This window comes from Monodelphis domestica, chromosome 5 (assembly GCF_027887165.1).
Source record: "Monodelphis domestica isolate mMonDom1 chromosome 5, mMonDom1.pri, whole genome shotgun sequence".
Classification (NCBI taxonomy): domain Eukaryota; kingdom Metazoa; phylum Chordata; class Mammalia; order Didelphimorphia; family Didelphidae; genus Monodelphis; species Monodelphis domestica.
Genome location: NC_077231.1, coordinates 269,708,998 through 269,724,228, shown reverse-complemented (window position 1 = coordinate 269,724,228; position 15,231 = coordinate 269,708,998). Strand labels below are relative to the sequence as shown.

Here is a 15,231-nt window from a genome sequence, read left to right as displayed (position 1 = left end):
AATACAATATACCAAAAGGCAAAGGTTAGCTCTAAACACACACATTAACAACAAAATTGAGTGTAACCATACAAGAGGAAAAACAATGTATTTTTCATGAAATGAGAAGACTTCCAAACATTCCTGATGAAAATAGCAGAGCTTAGCTACATAGAATTTGTGAAGTGTAAACACAGAAGTCAAGGAAACTATAAAGCTATACATAATCAAACAATCATAAGGGACAATCATAAGACAATCATAAGAAATTTTTTACATTTTAATGTGGGAAGATCATATACATTTCACTTCAGAACCCTATTATTATCATGAAGTCAAATTAGGCAGTGGGCACCTAAGTAGTGCAGTAGATAGAATGCTGGGCTTGGAGTCAGGAAGATTCATCTTTTCTGAGTTCAAATCTGGGCCCCAGACACCTACTGGCAATAACCTTGGGCAAGTCATTTAACACTGTTTGCCTCAGTTTCCTTATCTATAAAATGAGCTAGACAAGAAAAAGGCAAACCACACTAGTGTCTTTTCCAAGAAAGCCCCAAATGGAGTCATGAAGAGTCAAACATGACTGAAAACAACTGAACAACAAAAACAATTTAGACAGAGAGTTTAAAAGTAGTTCTTATGTTTTGAAGATATTAAAAGAAAGGAAAAGAGGAGGAAGTAGAATATGCTAGATGGGGAAAGGGAGAGGAAGGATGGGGAAAATGGTTAATTGAGTTTTGGAAGTAGAAGCCTATATGAACAGGGAAGAAGTGATGAGCAGGAACAAGTAATACTTGAACCTCATTTTTATCTGAATTTGTCAAAGAAAAGAAAAATACACATGCACCTTTTGTTACAGAAATACATTATAGGCATAAAGTACATTTCACTTATCAAAGGAACAGAAGGGATAGGGGAAAAGGAATAGGGAAGAATCAAAGGGAGGAATATTATAGGATGGATTAGAACTAAGCAAAACAAACTCTAACTATATGAAAAGACGTATAGCAGCTCTTTTTGAGGGAGCAAAGAATTCAAAATTTAAATTTTCACCAATTAGAGAATCATTAAACATACAAAAGCAACAGATGGCAGGTGTGTTATATGTAATGATAATGAAGGGGATGGTTTCTCAAAAACTTGGGAAGATGTGTATGAATTGATGCAGAGAGAAGTGAACAGAACCAGAAGAGTACATACAGTTATAACAATAGTATAAAGGCAAAATCTTTGAAAGACTTATCTGATCAGTGACAAACCATAATTCCAGAGGATTGGAGAGAACTAATAATGAAACATGCTACACATACTAGCCACCTATTCAACACTAAATAAACTTTGGACAGCAATGCAGGAATTTGTTTTCCTTTGACTCTACATATTTGTAATGGGGTTTCTTCTTGCTTTCTCATTTGAGGAGTTGGGGTGGTGGGAAAGAAAAAAGACTGTTGTGAATTTTAAAAAGTTTGTTTTTTTTTTTAATTGGTCCACTTGATGACTACTCTTCTGTTGAATGCATTGTAAATTATTACACTTCAAAAAATAATTTTTTTCTTCTTTTGCTTAGAGGCCAGAATCATAGACTTTAAAATGAAATTTCAGTTTATCTCTGAAGATATAACCTGATCTCAGTTTTCAGACGGAGAAAAAAGTCTAGAGAAATAAAAGACCAATGTTACACAATTATATAGCCAGTTCCACATTCAAACTCAGATTTTCTAACTCTAAATATAAACCCTCCACCATACCCCAATCCATAAAAGTGGAAACATACCCAAAGTCACCCAAACCCCAAGTAGCAGAGTCAAAGCTAGTGCTCACACTGACTACTTCAATCACTTATCTTTCTTAGCAAAACTTCCTTTGGGATTGAAGTAATAATTTTTCCCTAAAAGTTTAAGTTATATACAATAATTTTTAAGACTTCAAGGGGGACCGTATCTGCACATGAAAGAGATTACATCTTTATTTTGACTAACTTCTAACTGAAATAGGGCATTTTTACTATGAATGCAGGCAACACAACTATTCTGAAAAAGGATCTATTGCCTTCACCAGATTGTCACAAAAAAAAAAGAAAGGAAAGAAAAGGTAAAGAACAACTGCTATACAGATAAATTGAAAAGTTCATTTAATAAATGTACTGATCAATTTGAAGCTGGCAGAGACTCTGATATGAAAGGTAATTTCAATTATAATCTATTTTCTTATGATATATGAAAGCCAAGTTGTACCCACCCAAACGTTCGCATTCAAGAATAAGAAATAAACAAAATTAAAGAGTTACTGACTTCTAACTGTAAGAAGAAAGCCAAAGGAAGCTTGATGCTTGCCAAGACACAGTTCCATAACTATTTCATGTGGGAAAATGAAGCAACTATTCTAAATGTTAGAAATATAAAAGAAGGTTGTTCTTTCACTTAGCTGGAGTCTCAAAAGAAAGAGCACAAGTGTAGCTAAGATATAGAGACAATAACCAATAATAATCAAAGCCACATTAAGTGGTCAATGAGGCAAGGTAAAAAAATCGAGGATAAATCCCAACCTGCAATTCCAAGGTAAAATTATTATATATAAATAATCCAGGTTAATTTTTTAAATGTATCTTTAAACTTGACTTTGAGACACCAAAGTTCAATTATTTTAATAAAGAGTTATCAAAATCTGAAATGGGGAATATTTGAGAACTGAGTAGGAGGAGCAAAGTGGGCAGAAATGCCTTTGGGAAATTGCAAAGTACTTTTTAATGACACTAAGTTTTTCCCTGAAACCCCTCTTTCTAACATAAATTTTATTCTGGTGGTGCTAAATGACCCCACAGTCATGGAATACTAGAGTATCTAAAGTAAATTTGCAGGTTACTAACAGGACAATAAAGAAGTATATGGTGGGTATAAGTATGCTGCCACATGTTACTGAAAAAATTATGCAGGATAAATGATGTAAAGAATGATATTAGAGGAAAACACAACCAGAAAAGGATGTGAACCAGCTTTATACTGAGAATAAGATAACCAGTGGATGGTCTGTGCAATCCGTAGTAACGTGCAATGTCATGATATATAGATGAAGGCTCCCAGTACAACTGATGGCCCAACAGGGGAGGAAACAAGAGTGTTCCAGGATGACCAGGTATATATGAGCTGCAGTCTGCAATGATGAAAGAAGTGCCCACACTGAAGAGATCATAAATCTCTTGAAATATCAAAGTACCAGGGAAGGCATGAAAACATTCAGGGATATATAAAGCTCAGGGATTAGCAGGTGGGGGAGCACAGGGTGGGTTCAATGGGGCTGGAAGCATTCAGCTCCATCTGAATCTCAGGGAAAGCACCTGTTTTATAATTAAGAAAACATGTCTGAGGTGCCGCTGCCACCTGCTGACATTTGACCTAAATTGCAGGTTCTGCTTGATTTGAGTTTTTTGTTTGCTTTGCGGTTTTCTGAGGAATAAAAAGAAACCTCTTCTAAAAACTAAAATTCTGATCACTCTTGTTATTAATACAGTCAGTGCTGATGATTGTGTGCCTGGCCAAAGAAACATGCTCAGGACCCACAGAGACCCAACTTCCAAGGCTGAAGAATGGAGATGGGCTGCTCAGAAGCTACCAGCCTGTCTTGCAGATGGATGGTTGCTGCTTAACCAAATGTCTGAGCTGTGCTGGGAAGAGAAGAGACAGCCAACCCAGTCACAGAGGATGAACCCTGGATAAGCTACAGATGGAACTGTCAGATAGGCATGATAGTCCCCTGCTAAGACAGGCAAAGGAATTTAACTGGCTGAGGACTATTTTGACCTGGCTAAGAACTAGCTCAGGGCCAAGGATGTCATATCTGATCATGAACCTGGTAGCCCAAAAGAAGCTTTGGGAGCAAGTCTTTGATTCCATCCTCAGCGACTGCTTGACAAGAGAATATGGCAACATGCTTGGGACTCAGCGTTAGACAGAGGTCACAAGGGGCCTTCCTTAGACACCACTTTAAGTCTAAATCCGTTGTGCAGATAATGAAACTAAGACCAAGAGAAGTTAAATGATTTGCCCAAAGGTATCTGGTTCTTGGTTGTATGGAACTGGGTCCTTGTGTTCTAGAAAAGGAAGGGAAAAAAGTAGGAAGATTTTATTGAAGTAGGATTAGAGTTTCTGCTAAGACATAAAGGGAAGTTAGAATCTAGAGGGGAGCTGACCAGCAGGCTTAATGCTCATGGGTGGTAAAGAAAAGTTGTCCTTATATTGACAGAAATTTTGGGGGAGAAGAGATTTTAGAGCCTGGAACAAAGGGACAGCATGTGTTTTCTCAAGCTATCCACTGCTAAGTGGAATGCCTGTGTACATCCTTGGGAAGAAATATGTCTGAAGAAATGAGCAGGGTAATGAGAGTAGGGCCTCCCTGCTTCTATGACTAAGTGAGGAGAAGAAAAGAAAGCTTTTTAAATGACTTGGAAAGTCTTCAAAGGGGTTCTTCAGCTGAGATTGATGAGCTTGACCTTTAGTATTTTGGTAGCTATATTTCAATATAATTGGTTTCCTTTGTAATTGTAAATATTATATTTTAGGTATTTAAAAACATTATTCTGAGAATAGGCTTCACCAGACTGCCAAATGGATCTATGACCCCCCAAAAAAGTTAAAATACCTTGCAGTAATAAATGTGGAAGACAAAGGTCACAAATAGAACCTAGATTTAGGAGTTTATCACTTTCAAACCTATGGACTTCTTTACTAGTAGCAATGCAATGATACAGTTCAATTCCAAGGAATTTATAAAAAAGAATGCTATCCACAGTCAGATAAAGAACTGTGGGATTAGAAATGCAGAAGAAAAACATATGATTGATCACATGATTCAATGGGGATATGATTGGGGATATTGACTTTGAATGATCACTCTACTGCAAATATTAATGATATGGAAATAGATTTTGAACAATGATACATTAAAAACCCAGTAGAATTGCTTGTTGGCTTTGGGAGGGGGGAGGGAAAGAACATGAGTCATGCAACCATGGAAAAAGATTCTAAATTAATCAATAAGAAATTTTAAAAATTAAAAAATATATATACAAGAATGCAAAGCCATTCAAGGACCACAATGACAAAGTGTCTTACATAGCCTGGAGCCAGCAACCACTGAATGGGTTATAGAACCCATTCAATTCCCATGTCCAAATACAGGGTAAGGGCTGTCAGCCACTTCCAAAAACAAAGGATTTATACTTTTGAAGACCCACCAGGGAGATTCTGATCCTACAGGCTTATCATGGAGATTGAGACTTAATCTCTGCTTCCTACAAGAGATTTAGAACCCTTAAAGGGTCTGAAGATCCAACCTGTACTCTCCCTACATTCTCAATACCTGCCTTCATTTGGCAATGGCCATTTTGGGGTGGATCTGACTATACATTCATTGACTGGTTTAGGATGTTATAAGGCTCAGAAGTGTGGAAGGTTCCTTTCACATGGGCAAAAGAGTCAAGTGGACCAAACTGGCCTTTCCATGACTTTGGTTGTCCCTATAGTTCACATACAACCAGACTGCCCAAACTCATCAGTGGCTCCCTATCTAATACCATGAGAATCAACTACAGACTCTTAACAAGGGCCTCTAAAGCCTTTCACAAATGAGCACTAGCTGATCTCTCCAGACTTATTCACATTATTCACTCTACCTCTACCTTCTGATAAAATATTTTGCAAAATCTTCCCCAAATCTGGCCTTCAATCTCATACTTTCTGACTTCCCAGTTTAATCCTACCCACCCTTGTCTGGAGTACCCTCCCTCCTGAACTTTCTCTTTCAGAATCTTAACTTTCTCCCAGGAAATCTACCTTGATTCCCTTAAGTTGTTACTACTTCTCCTTCCTCAAATTATACTGTATTTCTTTATATTAGGATCACAGATAAAGAGTTTGATGAGACCTCAGAAGTCAATGGTCCAACCTGTTCATTATACACATAAGAAAACTGAGGCCAAAGAAGTTAAGTGCCCAAGGACAGACAGATAGTGAGCATCAGAGGGATTTGGACCCATATTGTCTCAGGCCTCTTTCCATTGTATCACTTAGAACTTAAGAGGCCTACAGTAGCTATATAGCCCAACAGATAAAGTGCCAGGTCTGGAGTCAAGAAGCTCTAAGTTCAAATCTGGCCTCAGATACTTACTAGCTGTGTGACTGGACAAATCACTTCACCCTGCTTGCCTCAGTTTCCTCATATGTAAAATGAGCTGGAGAAGGAAAAGGAAAACTATTCCATATCCTTTGCTAAGAAAATTCCAAATGGGGGCACAAAGAGTCAGACATGACTTTACAACAGCAACAAAAACTTGATGGGAACAGTTCAGTTTTTGTCCGAGTATCCCCAACTCCTCCTGGAGTGCTTGTTGAATTGAACTATATTTCTCTTATATCCTATCCTCCTCTGGCTCCTTAAACTCTGCCAAACTTGATGCTGTTTTCACTTGGACTCCTGAAGTTTTGAGTATCTCATGGAGTCCAATTTGGCATGTCCTCTAATCCAATTCCCTCGAGGGATTCTTGGAATCATACCACCTCCTGAAGCCTTCTGGGCTGAATGGACAGGAGGCAATGATTTTTCTCACCTCCCAATGACCTACAAACATCTCTTGGCACAAAATCTATTATGGTTTAATACTACAGTTAGCAAAAAGCTGATTTAAGTATGCATGGACTTGTCTCCTCAGGGCAAACTGCATCTCAGTGTGTTGGATAACTGTACAATAAATTCCTATTTATCCAAAATGGATGAAGAATCAAGTGTTCTTTAAGATTCATTAAGACACAAATATGGAAATTGGATTTATTTCTAAGAACTGTTAGAAGCATATATTTCCAAAGACCTAGAAGTAGACAAAAAGCTATAGTTGGATCCAAATATTTATTTTCACAATTAGAATGTAGTCAGCATCTGGGCCTGGAGTTCTTTGAAGGTCACCAGCAGAAATATCAATTATCACTATTCAATACTATGAAAAATGCTGCTGGCAAATTTTAGTTCTTTTTCTTCTGTTTATCTGGATAGACATGAGTTTGCTATATCATGGTATGTGTTTTACATTTTCTGTATGTAAACCTGGTTTTCCATTGTTCCTTTCACTTTAAACAGATCCTTTTATTTAACTTCACTGAAATAGTATTCCTCTTACATAAAGACAACACCATTTGAAAAGAAAGAGAAGTACTCCTTATTAAAAGTTGTCCTTAATTCCCTTCTACAACTTAAGGGTTTTGTTAGTCCTTGGAAAATTCCTGCCTTCTTTAAAATACTGAATATAGAAAGCTTTACTCAATCAATAAAACATCAGAAGCAAAAAACACAATCAGTTACAAAGGACAAGAGAGCATCTAAAAAAAGTGCAAAGAAAAAAAGTGGAAATATGTCCTAAACTCATTCCAACAAGGTACTTGCACATCTCCTTTTATCTGATTTTCTTAAACTAACTCAATGAATTTAGTTAACTGTTTTTGTTATTTCATGGTAATCTATACTTACAGAGAGTCTATTCTCTTTCTACCTAAAATTCCCAATGTAAATAACTTCAGAGAGTTTGTCTTGGGGTCCATATTTGTAATATCATTGGTTTAGGAAACTCTCAGCATGGAAACTTCTTTCACTTATGGAAATCAATAGTTCATGTGAACCTTATAATCTTAGAAAGTTGCCATCTGTGGAGTGAGAGGGAGAAGGGAGTGAAGAAAATAGAGGAAGGAAGGAAGGAAGGAAGGAAGGAAGGAAGGAAGGAAGGAAGGAAGGAAGGAAGGAAGGAAGGAAGGAAGGAAGGAAGGAAGGAAGGAAGGAAGGAAGGAAGGAAGGAAGGAAGGAAGGAAGGAAGGAAGGAAGGAAGGAAGGAAGGAAGGAAGGAAGGAAGGAAGGAAGGAAGGAAGGAAGGAAGGAGAAAAGAGAAAGAAGAGAGAGAAGGAAGGGAAGAAGAGAGAGGGGAAGGAAAAAAGGGAGCAAAGAAGAAAGAATTTGTGTTAGATCCCCTCTATCTCTTACTTCACCTCACTCCCATTATCCCACCTCAAACCCCTCCCCAGCAAATGGCAGATATATATATTTTTTTCAAAAACTAAGAAAAATAACAGGCTAAGAAGCTTGCCAATTCTCTGCCTCCTTTAAGCTCTCCTCCCTTTTCAGATGGCACAGAAAAGAGATACTAGAATACCTTGGAAAAAAATTTTCCCCCTTTTGTAGCTATACTTCCATTGAGAAACAAAGAAACTCTACAACCAAATCCAGTGGATAAGGAAACAGGACCAAAAAAAAAATCAATGAATTCCATTAATGAAATGATTTTCATAATTATTTCAGATTAAATTTTTATTTTACCTGGAGTTTTTCTATTGGTTTTTTTCTGAAACCTTGAACTTAAAACTAATCCATTTAGTGGTTATTTTATTTCAGATTACTGCACATAGAGAAGAATAGCTTAAACAAAGTAGTTTTGTTAAATATATGGAACAGTGACCTGGAGGTTTAATACCCGAGCTCCTCTCTGAGGTCAAGCAGTATCATTGAGAGCCCCCCCTGGCCATGTCATGAGACTTGGGTCCAGCTCCTGACTGGGCCTAGGTCCTACTGCAGATGTGTGACCCTTAGGCAAATCATCCACTATTAAGTCTCTCTCTCTATCTTCTCACATAAGAAAGGGGTAAAATGCCCATTTTGCACTTGCCTACCTCAGGAGATTGGTGCAAGTATATGAAATCCAAAAGAAAACTGTACAACAGTGTAAGGTGATTCCTCACCATAGTCTCTGAACCCTCAAGTGTAATCAGATCCTCTTTTCAATTCTGAGGCCTCTTTCATGGGAATGTTGTAAGAATTAATGAAGCAGTAAATGGTAAAAATGGCTCATATGATCCTTAGTAGGCGTGTAGAGTGAACTATATTCTATTTTCAATTATGCAAAAAAAAAAATTCAGCTATGTTACTACCTCCCTCACAGTCCCTGGTCAAGCACACCAGAGAACAGGAACATTGCACATTAGTAAATAAGCACCTTGGTCATGCCTAAGAGAAATAAAATTTTATTGGGGAAAAAATATAGTAAAATATTTCTATTAGAGTTCCCACCAATTAAGTTCTTAATTAGCTACCAAAGAAATGTGCATCAGGCACACCTTTTCAGAGGACATATTAAAGTAATAAACACGCAAAAACAAAACTTTCAAAATGTTAAGTGAAAATGTTCTTGAAATGTCATCACTTAATAGCTCCTCCCACCCCCACCCCATTCTCTGCTTTTCCTCCCTTCTCTGGGTACGCACCCAAGGTTCAGGTGTTTGAGTTTCTGGAGGCTGCTGATCTGCGTGGGCAGCTCTTCAATCTGGTTATTGAAAAAGTTCAGTACTTCCAGATTCTTCAGTTCTGCCACGTTTGGAGGCACAGCTGTGGAAACAAGACGTGGAGCGTGAACACAGAAACCTGACTCCCAGCAAGGACGCCAGCAACACATTTTTTTAAAAAATGAAAGAGAGATGAGCCTCCAATATGACCATCTCTTTCACATATAACTGTCTGTTACCATCACTTCTGGTTGTGCATGCTCCAAGAAATCATCTCCCACTTAGGAGCAGTGCAAATAGACTTTCTCACAAAATGTGCTTAACAAACATAGATAGCGTAGAAAGGATGGGGAGAAAGGGCCAGAAAAATGCAAAAAATCTACCAAAAGAATACTGCAGTGCCAGAAATACAAAACCAGCTGAAGGAACACTCAGGAGCCTAGTGCAAGCACACTTTTATCTCCTCTAATGAATTTTTTTTTTTTTTAATATAAGGGCTTCCCTGAAATGAAAGAGCAGAAGTCCAAAACCCCTTCAGGGGGAATGATCTATCCATCTGGCTATTTAAATAATCTAACATCTAAATTGCTGTCTTCTTAACATTTCACTAAATCATAACAATTTAAGTTCAATGTTAAATGATGAACTGTTCAACCAAACCAGTTTTCTGATTTTCTCCTCGGTAAAAGATTATGATCAATACACACAAAAAAAGGTTACATCAGATTAGCAACAGATCAATGCATGGTTATTATCTAGAAATATGAAAAACCAACTCTGCAGCACGATAGGAATACTATTGTGCTGATCAAAGGTCTCAGGAAAACATTAAAGGACCTGAAGGGCATATTTTGAATACAGATTAAAACAAAACAAAATAAAACAAACCCTAAATCAGCTACAAGGATGCTTACAAATAATAAAAACAATAATGATAATAATGGCTCACATTTTAAGACCTGAAAAACATTTCACAACTATTAGCTCTAATTCCCATGACAATCCTATGAGAATAATCCTGCTATTATTATTCTGATTTTGCAGATGTAGATTCTGAGACTCAGAAAGGATAAGGGACTCTTGCAGTCACACATGCAGTGATCTTTCAGGGCCACACAGCTCAATAAACATTTGAGGCAATATTTGAAATGAAGTCTTCCTGATTCCAAGTCTAGCAACACCACCTTGCCAATGGATAAATGCACTGGCTATCTGCTTAGGCTCCAATGAAGGTGGACATCAAGAATTTGGAGTCTCATTTCCACTTAACCATTAGTATTCCTGAAGCTTCCATAAACAGGGCCAGAGAGTGTGAAATCAGTATGTCATCATCGTGAGTTAAAAAAGCTACTAGCCTGACTGTTTGACTAATGTCCCTTAACTCTGACACTGGCCATTCTTGTACATGACTGTAATGGAATATTATTGCTCCATGAGAAACAACAAATAAGATGATAACCAAAAAACAAAAACAAAACAAAACACCTGGAAAGACTTATATGAAGTGATGTAAAGTGAAGTGAGCAGAATCAGGAAAACACTGTACACAGTAACAATAAAAGTGTATGATTGATTAGCTGCGCTCTTTGTGGTGGCCAAAAACTGGAAAACGAGGGGATGCCCTTCAATTGGGGAATGGCTGAGCAAATTGTGGTATATGTTGGTGATGGAATACTATTGTGCTAAAAGGAATAATAAAGGGGAGAAGTTCCATGGAGACTGGAACAACCTCCAGGAAGTGATGCAGAGCGAGAGGAGCAGAACCAGGAAAACATTGTACACAGAGACTGATACACTGTGGTATAATCGAACGTAATGGACTTCTCCATTAGTGGCAGTGTAATGTCCCTGAACAATCTGCAGGGATCTAGGAGAAAAAAACCCCATTCATAAGCAAAGGATAAACTATGGGAGTGGAAACACCGAGGAAAAGCAACTGCCTGAATACAGCGGTTGAGGGGACATGACAGAGGAGAGACTCTAAATGAACACTCTAATGCAAATACTATCAACAAAGCAATGGGTTCAAATCAAGAAAACATGTAATGCCCAGTGGATCTACGCGTCGGCTAAGGGGGTGGGGGGAAGGAAAAGAAAATGATCTATGTCTTTAATGAATAATGCTTGGAAATGATCAAATAAAATATATTATAAAAAAAAGTGTATGATCAACTGTGAATGGCTTAACTATTATCAACAGGGCAAGGATCCAGGACAACTCCAAGGGACTCATGATGAAAAATGCTATCTACCACCACAGAAGGAACTGATGAATACAGAACAAAACATACCTATCTTCATTTTATTTCCTATATGAATTTTTTTCAAGTTTGACATGTGTCTGCTTTCACAACATGATGAACATGGCAATATGCACAATATAACACGTGTACAACCTATATCATATTGCCCACGGGGGGGAGGCGGGGTATGAGAGAACATGGTTCACAAAATGTCAGAAAACTATTACTGAAAATTATATCAACATGCACTCAGGGAAAAAAAACAAAATTTTAAGTCATCCATGCTTCTTTAGAGGTCATAGTAGAGACATCCACACACATGTGTGTATGTGTGTGTACATGCATGCATGTGTGTATGTGTGTGGTCTGGGGAAGTAAACAGGAATCAGCATTCTTAAGAAGTTCTCACCAGCCCTTCTACACTTGGCATGTCCCAGGAGGAATAAAGTGTAAGGTGATGAAACATCTGGTGTGAACCCCATCACTGGTCCATAACTTTCATCTTCATGAAAACTCACATATTCATGATCTGATTCCTTTTAAAGGGAGAGAAGGTTCCTTAGAAGGTAAGGAGATATGGTCTTTGGCACGAGAGACACAGGAGAACATGAATCAATGTGGAGGTAACTATCAAAAACGTAAAGGAGACAGTGTTCCAGGATGCCAGTGGCCTGAGGTGGATCATGTTTCTGACATAGCGGGTGGCTGACATGGTAGAATCTAATGGGAAATCTGGGGAACTGGAAGGTGCTATCTAAATGGTGCCCTCTGGATGCTGACCTTCTCTAAAACCTTTAAGTACCATTTTGCCAGAGAACGTGCCATTTTGAGTATGGCCAAAGTAACAAAGAAGTCCATACAATTCAATCTCATTCACTTTGTGGCAAGTCACACAAGAAAGGTAAGTATAAACAATATTTAATTGCATGCTTTGTATAAATTAGGCACTCGATAAATGTTTGCCAGCTGAGTAGCTGCAAACTATCTTATCTATTAGCAGCAGTTAATGGAAATGAAAGCTAAAAATAAGCCTTTCAAAGTGTAGTACCAGAGATCTCCTAGTATTTGCTGTGGGTCCTTTAGCTACCACTAAGGCATCTTTCACAGCATTCATCTCATTAGTGTTAAGAACAATAAGGAAAGCTAGTGAAACCAGTTGAAAATGATGATCTCGATTTAGCCACAAACCAAGACTAATGCAGCCAGAATTACTGCTGCTTTCCCAAAGTCCTTCTGCCAATACAATTAAATGCTGGTCTGAAGGTATCGCCTTTTTTGACAGGATGAGAGATTATTTCACTCTCCTTGCTAAATCAGTCCAATTTAAAACCACAAATTATGCTAAATGAGATTTAGGGCTTTGTTTTGTGGACACAAACAATAACCCCACATTCAATTTACTAGAGTTCTCCTAGCCATTTGGTGTGCATAGGCATTCTGGGATCAGTTTTCATTTCATCTTTAAAGAATCCTCTCTCTCCCAAAATACATAACCAACCCAACATTCCATCCCATCTATGAAATTTAGTTCTTAGACACCATAAAACTCAAATGACATTAATCTTCAGGCTTCAATTTTATAAGTAACATTTATAGGTAGCCATGCCATTATCAAGACATTGCTATTAGAGATGGAAATTTCAGAGCTCATTTTTTGATAGGGCAAGGGATTTATTTCCACTAAAAATAACAACTACACATTTATAGAATATTTTACGATTTCCAAAATGCTATCTTGTCAGCGACCAGAGGTGCAGGCAGCACCTGAGATGGGTTTTAAAGGAATCTGGGAATTCTTTCAGGAAAAAAAAGGGGGGGGAAATGGGTATCCCAAACAGGAAAGAAGAAAGTACTCATAAAAAAAACATGGAAAGGTGTTTTGGGGAAAAAGACAAAAGGTTTGATTGGAATGGAACATGGGGAAAATTGAGCAATATTAAATAAGACTAGAAAGTGGGTGGGAAGCAGATTGTGGAAAGGTTTAAATGTGGAGTTAAGGAATTTCTATTTGATCAGGGAGGTAAAAGGGACCTTTTACCTCAGACTCAGAAATGAGACAAAATTTATGGAGGGTTTTGAAAGTTAACCAGAGGAATCTGTCATTTAAAGAATAGAATGAGATAAAACAAGACTGGTGTGGATTTCTCACAGCTGTTCCTCATCAAGAGAAGACCGGATGACTCTTGGGGTGAAGAATACTATAAAGGGAATTTCTGTTGGGGACTCTTTGAACTAAGTGACTTCTGAAGGACCTTCCAAAACCAAAATAGAAGCACAGATTTAGAGCTGGATGGATCCTTGGATGTCACTGAGCCCAACCCCATAATTTTACAGATGAGGAAACTGAGGCAGAGATTGAATGACTTTCCTTGTTATGTTCTGATTCTATAAAGTTGTATTATGCCTATTTCTATAATGGTAAGAATGATAATAACTAGTATTTCTATAGTGCTTTAAGAGCACTTTACAAATATTATCTCATCCTCAAAACCTTGGGAGGTAAATGCTCTTATTGTCCCCATTTTAGAGATAAGGAAACTCAGTCTGGTAGCCTTGCCTCATGTTCACACAGTTAGTTAGTGTCTGAGGTCACATTAGAACTCATGTCTTCCTGACTCTGGGTGCCCAAGGTCCCATAGGTATAGATGGTGGAACCATGTCTCTTCTATCTCTAGGTTTTGGCCTCTTTCCAAGGCTCAGTTCAAGTATCATCTCTACCATGTTACTTAGTTATTAAGGTGCTTCCCTGCCCTCTCCCCACAAAAAATTCCGAGAATTCTGGTCTTTTCATGGCCTTATTCACTATAAATTTTGCATTTATTTGCATACATATATATATGTATATATATATGTATGTATAAATCTCACATCCCTTAAGTGTAGCTAACCTAAGTTGCTAGAAGGGGTAGACTATTTTGTTTTTCTTTTCTTATACCCAGTGCCCAGCACAATGTCTTACACAAAGTAGGCACAGGTATGTGACTGCTGAGCTAAATTAGTAAAAAGAATTATGAAGGGAAAGAGAAGGAATTACATCTCTTAAGAAGCAGGTGCCAAACAAAAATAATATGGAATTAGCAGTAATTCAGACAAAACCTGGCTATGTCTACAAAAAGGCAGTCAGCTGGCAGATATGTCACATAAATAAAAAATGAATTCCATCTAATTTTGACACAATCTTTTATAAGGGTTATTGTGAAAATTTGGTGCTAATCATTTGAAGACACTTCTAGAATGTGTAGAAAAATGGTTCAGAAGAAAAGTTAAAGAAAAATGATGGCACTAGCCAAATGAATGTTAAAATGTAAACTTTACACAGAGCACCCATTTGGAAATGTTCCACACCTGCTGATCAGTTCTGTTTCTGTACTAGCAGATGCAAGAATCCATAAGACATGAAGAAGTAGGGCAGTGAAGCAAAGGAATGGCTCACTCCTCAAAAGAATGAGTTAAAATCAAGTCATGAAATGAATGGACAAAAAAAAAAGGCAGGGGGAGATGGACACAAAGGACCTCATTCTTTTCAAAGCACATGATACAGTTTCTGCTCCTCTCATTATCTGATCCAGAAAAAAAAGTCTCTGCTACACACATGCCAGACACAGGAGAATGGGGGCCTGTCTTGGCTGTCAGGTTATTTTGGGAGCCTTACCCTGGTAATTCAATACAATTAAAGGGAAAAAAATGAAACATAAAAATAG

General features: G+C 37.7%; 1 protein-coding gene across 1 annotated transcript in view; it reads right to left on the bottom strand.

Annotated features, from left to right (window-relative positions):
* Positions 1-15,231, bottom strand: part of RSU1 (Ras suppressor protein 1) — a 235,859-nt gene that overhangs the window by 176,544 nt on the left and 44,084 nt on the right. Inside the window, exon 4 of the mRNA XM_001368241.4 lies at positions 9,270-9,390. Coding sequence (XP_001368278.1) covers positions 9,270-9,390 — 121 coding nt within the window. The remainder of the gene's footprint in view (positions 1-9,269; positions 9,391-15,231) is intronic.